At 55.7% G+C, this 8,999-nt stretch overlaps 1 protein-coding gene across 1 annotated transcript in view; it reads right to left on the bottom strand.

Annotated features, from left to right (window-relative positions):
- LOC113206605 (glutathione-specific gamma-glutamylcyclotransferase 1) overlaps positions 1 to 8,004 on the bottom strand; it is a 14,466-nt gene extending 6,462 nt beyond the window's left edge. Inside the window, exons 1-2 of the mRNA XM_052270450.1 lie at positions 7,512 to 8,004; positions 909 to 944 (exon numbers count right to left, since the gene is read on the bottom strand). Of these exons, the coding sequence (XP_052126410.1) occupies positions 909 to 944; positions 7,512 to 7,715 (240 nt within the window). The 5' untranslated portion in view covers positions 7,716 to 8,004. The remainder of the gene's footprint in view (positions 1 to 908; positions 945 to 7,511) is intronic.
- Between the last annotated feature and the right edge of the window lie 995 nt (positions 8,005 to 8,999).

The raw sequence follows: 8,999 nt of genomic DNA, 5'->3' as shown, positions 1-8,999 counted from the left end.
GGCTGGGGTGGGGTGAGTGGGGGTAGTGGACACTGAGCTTGCCCACCGCAACATTGGCGGTCTCTTGGCCCGGCGCCATACAGCGCGTGGGCAAGAGCAAGGGGGTTGAACACCGGTTCTTCCTGCTGCGCAGCACAGGTGTCGGATGACCCATAGAGCATCGTATTATTGAACAAGGTGTGTGACGATATCAAAAAGAACGATAAATAAAAACTGATTGAAAAAACTGATTAATAAAAACTGACACAGAAAAGTTAGCATACTCAAACCAAGGTAAGGTGCGAATTTTCAATGCAAAGGCAACAGAAAAATTGATACAAGAGAAAAAGTGTTCGGACCCTCGTTTGGTCTTATTTTATTTCTGATTCCAACAAAATGTTGGGATTCACCTCATTACCTACGGGAAGACAAAACCTTGGAAAATCGACAGATATATTTTTAGGAGTGCGTCATGTGTCGCGAGTAGGCAAGGAAACGACGACTCAGATTTCGTCGTTAACTTGCCTGCGCCAGCCGTCGTCAAGGGGCCTTGAGTGACTTGTTACATTTACAGCAAGCGGGGACGAGTCAGTGCTTATCGTGCGCCTCTCGCTTGTCCATCTCGGTGGCGGACGACGTGAGGGAAGAGACAATAATTATTTAAATCAGCATAATTGGCACAACGAGAAGCAGCCGGGTCAGCCTGACATGGCCGGACCCGTTGGGGAGTTTTTCCCCCCCCCCTCGTGGCTGCAAAACCCCACTCTTTGTGTCTACCACGCCTCGGTGCACCCCCCGCGGAGGCAGTCTAGCTGCGGGAAGGCCTTCCAGCGGGGCTGGGTTCGGATAGCGCCGTGTCGCACTGGGCAGCGGGGAGCTCCTTCGGACACGGTCCGAGCGGGTAACACCCGGGGTAATGAGATACTCACCTCTCTCTCCTCGACAAGGGTCGCCACTCGCCCGGGCTGCAACAAAGGAAACAGGAGTCAGCACAAGCGGGCAGCACAAGCGGGCAGCGTGCAGCACACGTCTGCACAACCGTTTTGGGCGAGTGAAAAAGGGCGGGCGGTATAATCGGGATAATGTCGATTTCTTCAGAGCTCAGAGAGTGCACTCTCAAGGGTAGCGCGGTGTAGGAGGATCATCCAAGGGAGAAACGAGTCGACACCTGAGAAGAACAACCGCTTACCTCCGCGGACTGGAAACAAACCCGCTTACCTCTGCAACCCTCAAACAAAACCGCTCACCTCTGGGACCCGCAAACAAAGACGCTTAAATGACTTTTTTTACACATTTTGAGATATGGGTATCATTCGAAAGAGAATTTTTCACTGATCATTTTGATACCCGTATCTCAAAATGTGTAAAAAAGTCATTTAAGCGACTTTGTTTGCGTGTCCTAGAGGTGAGCGGTTTTGTTTGAGGGTTGCAGAGGTAAGCTGGTTTGTTTCCAGTCCGCGGAGGTAAGCGGTTGTTCTTCTCAGGTGTCGGAGTAACAACACTGAAAATTTTACCTTCGTAAATTTACAACATAATTTGTATTTTTGATTTGCAAATTATATTCTAAATTTAAGAAAACCCATTCTTGCTTTTCATTAAATTCCAAGTTGATACAAAGTGCTTGTAATTTTGCAATTTCAAATTGTAATTTTGCACCACACATCACGGAAAATTTTCGTGTATCCCTTACAAGATTTTTTAAACATTGGAGACGAGATAGTAGTATGAAAGAACAGCCGCATTGGAAATGAAAATGTGTGAACATCACACATGAGTAGGTGTGTGAATGTCCATTTGTTCACTTGAGGGAGTATGGGTACGAATTTTCCTTTGAAATTCACACATTTGTGCCTCCACGTGTACAAAAGTCGTTCCACACACCAACAAGTGCGTGACATTCACACACTTGGGGTTTCCGGTGCGGGGCCAATAGCAGCGCGCTGTCTCGAGGTCCTTGCTCCTGCTGCTCGCGCTGCTCGCCCCGATCGACCCGCGAGGCTGCCACACTACAGACAGGCGCGATCGGTTCGGAGCCAGCCACCACGCGAGACAGGCCGACAGACGTGCAGGCGGTCAGCAGCACAGCTGAGCAGCGCAGGGTGACGTCAATAACCCTTGCCAAGGTTGTTCTCTTCTCGTCTCAACGGCGCCGGGGCTCGGCGCAGCGCGGCAAGTGTGAACAAATGTAGGCCGCGCCGCCCGTCGACGTCGTCCGCGCAAAAGCACAAGACGAGACGCGCGATTGGGCGGCAGGGCCGGCGGGCGTGCGCGCCCGGCCAACCAGAGGGCGGCGCACAAAGGTGCTTCGCGGAACCAATTGCCCCCCTTTACTTTCCCCGCCCTGCTCCACCCCGCCGCGCCCAACCTGGGCTTGTGTTGAAAGGAACAGCCATGCGAAATAAGAGTTGCCCATTACAGACAGCTCGGCCCGGGCGGTCTGGGGTCTGGAGCGGCCCGGAGTCGGTGACGCGGGCAGGACACCCGAGCAGCCACCCGGAGGGGGGGGGGGGAGGGAGAGAGAGATCACATAGTCTCTTCGAAGAGCAAAGGTCATCAGAGTGATTGATAGCCTCGCAAATTTCACCCATTCTAATATATGCCCTCCCTGCCCCTCTCTCTCTCAAGCTCAAGGGACTCCTCGACCTGTTGTTCCTGGCAACAAGAGACGTGGATCGAATACCCGGACACGGGATGCCACCACCGCCTGCCTCCCACAATCTCTCCCCCGCCTCGCCGCCACCTCGACCACTAACCTAACTCTTCTTTCTGCTTTTCGTAACGTTACAACTACCACCGCAACGTCACAACCACTGTCTCCAACGGCCCAGCATCGAGATTCATTATCTCTTCAAAATAAGAGAAATAACACAGAGACACGAGAGAGAAAGAGAGAGAGGGTTATGCAATCATCATCAGCATCATCAACACTGTAGCGTTGTACCCTCCGCCGCGCGATGGGGAAGGTTCAAAACTCGCGCGCCGTGTGGCGTTAGTATTGTTATTTATTTATTGCCACTATGGCGGGTGTAATGCGGGCCCCGCTCCGTATCGCTGCTGCGGGGGTCGGGGTCAGCCGTCAGGACTGTGAGGCGCGTTTCAGCAGCATTTCGGGTGGCGTGGCGCGGCGCGGCGGAGTGCCCCAATACCCTATCGCATAACGCCCTCCCCGCCAGCCCCGCCAGCCGTCTCGGACGACCGCCCCGCCGGCGGACCCGGGACCCGCAGGGCGTGGCGGCACCCCCCGGGGGGGCTTAGCCGATAGCGCGCGCCCTGCCACGCCACGCCAGGACGACAGGGCACACCGAGATTGACGCCGTCGTCGTTGCTTCATCGGGATCAGCTGTCTCTGCGAACACCATACCATACCAACCGCCGGAAAGAGCCCGACCAGTGCAGAAAAAAAAAGTAAAGAAAAAACAACAACATAAAAAAAACGACCACTGAATGAAATGAGAGAATTTTGCCGACGCAGTGGAAAAAGGGGAAAAAAGTTTACTCCGTCGCGAAGCGTTTCTATTATTATTGCTGTTGTTGTTTTCGAGGCGAGCTCCGCGAGGTCCCCGTCGTCGTGGTGCTATGGTAGGCCGACGCCCTTTGGCCGACTAACACTGCAAACCCAAACACTGTACTTAGTACACGCGAGAAAGAGTGTGCATTACGTGGAAGCACGCGCTTGAAGTAAGTACACTCTTCCTGCGTGTACGTGCTGTACTACACACTTTCCTCTGCATGCTCGTCCAAAGTGTACTCTTCCTTGCGTGCACTTTATGTACACTGTCGTGTTGGTAGTGCGCCGCACGACACGCACTTATAAATTTAGAAGGGAGGGTGGGAACGACGAGTAATGCCACAAAAATTAGACGATTAAACGCGCTGTGTATCCATGTCGTGATGTGCGCGGTTGTGCCGGTCCGCGTGCCGGCTGTGTGCCGCCGATGATAACAGTGCGGGTGAGCAGGACCACCGGCTGATCGGGGTATCGGCGCTGATAAGTTGCGATCCGAATTATGGACGGGACATTTGTGGCGCCCGCCCGCCATGGGCCTGAGCGCGCTACGCGCTGTTGGGCAGGTTTGTTGTCACATCTGGCCGGCCCTGCGATACGCCCAGCTCAGCCCAGCGCGGCCGGAATTCATTAAAGCTGCAGCCACAAATCGAATCGACTGGTATCGACGCGCGACTTGCAATCATGTTGTCAAGCGGACCAGTGGTGGACCAGCTGGCGCGCGCCACACAACGACAAGACGGGGGAGATTATTATTGTCATTTGTCGGCATACAACACGGTATCACGAGGGAAGCTGGTGACATCGCCGTGACGAGAGTTGAGAACGACACCGAACAGCATTTTATGTTCACCATTTTTTGAACGGACGCCAACAACAACACGCCGCTGCCTGCGTAGTAAAATGTTACAGAATTTTCTATCATATTGTTTTTATTTTTATTTCTTCCGCGGGAGGGAAAGAGAGAGATGTGCTAAACCTGCCTCGGCGGTCTCGATCTGCTCCTCATCGTTGTGTCTCTGACGTCGAGTGAAAATAATGGCGAATGGCGTCAAACGAGCGTCAAAGTACACCCGCTCTCGTGCCAAGAATGTCAGAATCTTCCGCGCCGGCAGCCGATGGGATTTAAAGGCTTCTCGAAAAGAATTCCGCTACAAAATAGTAGAGTCGAGGCGCCGCGCTGGGCGGGCGATTTATTTGTTATTATTTTAGGAGGCGCCTCCGCTGAGGTGTGGCGTGGCGTGACGCGGTAAGGCGGGGCGGGGTGGGGTGAGCCACCGCCGTTTCACGCGCCACCCGCGTGTCCGTCTCGCGGACCGGGTTAAAATAGAGCCAATACGCCCCCCCCCTCCCCGCCCCTCCCCCAAAGCGGTGAGCAGCCAGGCGTGGCCTCGACCGTGGCACGGTTATGGACACTTTGGACGTTAGGCGTTAGGCACCGCGGGCACCCACTTGATAGATTGTTGCTGCTTTGAGGAAAGAAACAAAAGAAAAGAAAAGAGGACGCACTTGAAATACTGCTGTTTGGCGTGCCTTCGCAATTACCTCTTTATCGTGACCTAGTTTTGTAACAATGACCTAGATTTGTAATTTTTTTCTCTTTGCGTTTTGCATGTAATGCTCTGCTACGGGAGACCTTCAAACCCTCGTTGCGATTATTGCTCGCTGAGTACCATCCCCTATCCCAAAGACAGTTACACACACGATGCGGAAACGCCTTCTCGTCGTCCGCTTTTAAGGTAAAACAATTACTCTTCAAACTTTTTGACAGCGCGCGGTGGTATGGGGCGGCACCTGTTGGCGGGCCTATGGGCCAGGCCGGCCGGCGGCGGCGAGCCTCGCCACGAGCCGCGCCGCGCGGGCCTAGCGCAGGAGGAGCAGCACGTGACGGCTGTTGTCATAAAGTGGGCCCCAGTGGGTCCCATCCCCACACCGACACCCATCTTATCGTGTCGGGCCCATGTAGTATGTGCACACTGACCATACAGCACATCCGTGTCTTTGTTTGGCTCCGTGCAGCACAAATATGTATGTTCTTTGATGCTGCTCCTCGTGGCGGTGAGAAAGAGATCGCCACAGACAAACAGCTACAGCTCTCTCTCTCTCTCTCTCTCTCTCTCTCTCTCTCTCTCTCTCTCACTCTCTCTGAGTTTCTCACTCTCTCTCTCCCTCGGAGAAGTCGATCTGGAAATTCGATAATCGCTCTGGCTGTCCGAGCCGTGTGCGAGGCGGGCCGAGAGTTCGGCGACTTTTGCCGGAGATAACTTGTTGGCGAGTGATAGCGGCAGCGGCACATAGCCACACAAACAGGTGGCCCTCGCCCGGGGGGCCCGGGGCGGCCGGGCCCCGCTGAGCCCCGCAGACGAGATGCTACAACCCGAAGAATATGTTGGGCGAACCACGCCGTCTCGTAGGGAACGCCCCTAGCTTGACACATTTAGATTAGCCTAGCGCCAACAAATCTCAATGCGGCATCAACAACTTTACCGAAATATCAGGCGGCTGACTCACGCCGTGCACTTTGGTACGCCGCGCACTTTGGTAGTTATACTGTACCGCATGAAGGCGTGCGGGCTGGTAGCCTACTCGCACGGCGCCAGGACGAGCCGCGAGGACAGGCACACCCTACGCGCACCCTAGCATGCTCTACAGTATAACTACGAAAGTGACCGGCATAAAGTCGGCCTCCTGGTACATACGACCACTGGTGGACTGCACTTCTTTGTGATTTTATTGTCACATCCAGTCATTTTCCCCAGGAACATAATCTATTCTTTGGAATTGTACTTAGTGTGCACTTATTTCCGTAGTGACATACCCCTCAGTATTACTATTATAAGTAGAGCGGAAAAGTCAACAACTTTTTATTCAAAAACTTCCTACTACTCATTCGCATGGATGCAGGAGGGTGAGTTCCGCGTCTAATAATTAATTTACTACTAAGGCCCCCGGTAAGGTAAGCCGCGGTCGAGCTTGACCGAGTTCAATGCCGGACGGGCTGGTCCCCCCGCCCCCTCCCCCTTCCATAACTCGCTCACACGCTCGCTAAGCAGCAGCAACTCTTGCTGCTACTTGTTGCACTGTGAACGCCATCACTTCTCACCCAGTCGGTGGTTGGGGGTGGGGAGGGGGCTTGCTGTATAGTTGTGCACACTCAGCTTCCGGTGCCCAGTATTATATCGTGACGAATGTGAGATGGCGAGTCGCGTGTGAAGCAAAAGTGGCCGGCAAAATAATTGCACGCGATCGCGCGTGGAGGAGTCGCCGAGGAAACATGACATGGGCAGTTTTTGTCATCCAGCGTCTTGTGCAACGACAACAAACATTTCCAGTTCCAGACGAGACAACTGACCATACCTCTAGGTGGGAACAATGGGATCTATCCAGAACAACAAACACGACTGCCTTGTTTTCTACGTTACTCCACATTTCTTTCTCGTCGTCGATGATGATTCTATGCTGATTGATGTCCAATGACAAATGAGAACTGCAGACAGGAAAGAAAACGAGAGAACCGATTTGAGCTCGACCCGAGGCTCGACCTGAACTGGCACTGGCGATGAGTTCTAGGCTTCCGGAGCGCCGTAGAGTAGACAACCCATTCGACACGGCACAATGCGAGTAGATAGGCTTCACACTACCGTTCTAAACTCTCCTCCAGGATGAGTCCCGCCTCGGCTACGCCCCACCAGCCGCACCCTGCCACGCGTCCCTTCACTCTCGTAGAGTACTCCGTATCGACTTGACCCCTTTCTGCCGACCACAGAAACGCGAAGGGCATAGGGCTGCATATAGCTCGAAGTGTGTCCCTCTAAAGTAACCTCGACTCACCTCATAACGCTGCGGTGCAGGAAAGGGGGGGGGGGTGCTGGAGAAGGACGAGACTGGCGGGGGAGGGTGAGGGGGGTGTATCCTCGGAGGCATCGCGTGTGGTGGCTCTGCCACGGGTCAGGGGTCAGAGCCCTCCCCACCCGGCCATCCCCTGCACAACACAAGGAGAAGGTCGCCGACCGGACCACTAACTCACCTGGTTCTCGGTCCCGCGGTGCGTCGTGTTGCCCTGCCAGAACTTGCGGGTGTAGCCCCGAACGAAGCCGGTGACGGACCGTCTGAAGTCGAAGCCCGGGTGCCAGCACAGGGAGCCGTAGCCGAACACCCAGAGACCCGAAGCTTCGGCGTCGGAGGCGTCGCCAGCCAGGGCGGCTGCGTGAAGCTGCTGCTGCACCTCCATTTCAAGGTGAGGGGCACGTTGAGGTTAGGTTGCGGCCGGGCCGGTGCAACGGGCCGAGCAGGCGCTGGATCAGGTCGAACAACCGGCCCGGGACGACCAGCTGGGCGAACGTGCCGGACCCGCGAGGACCGCGCCGACGACGACGAGGAGGACGACGACCGGCGACCGGCCTCCGACGGACTGACAGCCACCGAGGGGCAGCGAGCAGCAGCTCTCGCCGACTCGCGCCAGGAGAATGCTGTGCTGTGCGACCCAGGCGGAGCACCGGCCCAGAGAGAAACTGTGCTCGACAAGTGGACGTGGACGGGCGCGGGGCGGAGGGGGGACGAGGGGGACTCTTTCAGCTGCCCCCCCACCTCCCCGGCGGCGGCAGCAGACGACGCGGCGGCCCGACAGCCAACGGGTGCGCAGCGCGCGAACGCTGAGTTTGAATCCGATTGGAGCAGCGCGCCGCCAGGGGGCGCGCGGGGACACCGGCCACCACGTGGTGCGCCCAGCTGGCTGACGTAACCTGGCCGGGTGGTTTCGGCGAGCAGCGCCGCCGGTGCAGGTAGGTCCGGCCCGGCCCGCCGCAGCCGGCCCGGATCAAACAGAGCATTGTTTTCAAACGCACCGCGACAAGCTGTGGGTCTAGGTCAATGACTGGGCTCGCTCACACGCGCCCGGTTATCGGCCTGATCAGCTGGGCCGACGTCGTGATATCTGACGGCCACAGTCTGTTCGCGATCGGCTGCCGGGAGACCAGACGGAAAGTGCTGCCGGGATTCGTATGTTGTGCGGAGCGGAAGCGGGGCGGAGTAAACATTGCAATTGTGGGACAGGACTTTCCACGGGCCAAACAAATGCCTGGGACTGGATAACAAATGCACGCGGTGGAAAAAGACAGATCTAGTTGGTGCAAGGTTGATTAGGTTTTCTGGGAAATGTTTATGCATCAGGCGTCGACATTAAGGCCAGCATGGGCCAGATCTGGCCGCAGTCACATAACGAGAATTACCCGGACGTCACCGAACCGGCCAGATCTGGCCTGGCTGACGTCAGTGCAGTAATGTCCTGGATCTGGCCTGGCTGTATTTACCATGCGGCCGGATAAGAAGTGGTCTAGAAGAAAGATCTGATCCGGGAATACAACATGTGATGGGATGCACTCGAAAGTTCGAAAGCTCTCGGTAAGTGACCTTGACAGGGTTCTCCGACGGCGTCGTTCGCAGACCGCCTCTTCGTGACAGCCAGACAGCAGTGGTCAACGAGGCTGTTGGGGTAGGATGTAAGCACGTGGCACTA

The sequence above is a fragment of the Frankliniella occidentalis genome, unplaced genomic scaffold (assembly GCF_000697945.3).
Source record: "Frankliniella occidentalis isolate FOCC.00 unplaced genomic scaffold, Focc_3.1 Scaffold124, whole genome shotgun sequence".
Taxonomy (NCBI): Eukaryota; Metazoa; Arthropoda; class Insecta; order Thysanoptera; family Thripidae; genus Frankliniella; species Frankliniella occidentalis.
Note: the sequence above shows the minus strand (reverse complement) of the source record. Positions and strands in the feature narration are given on the sequence as shown.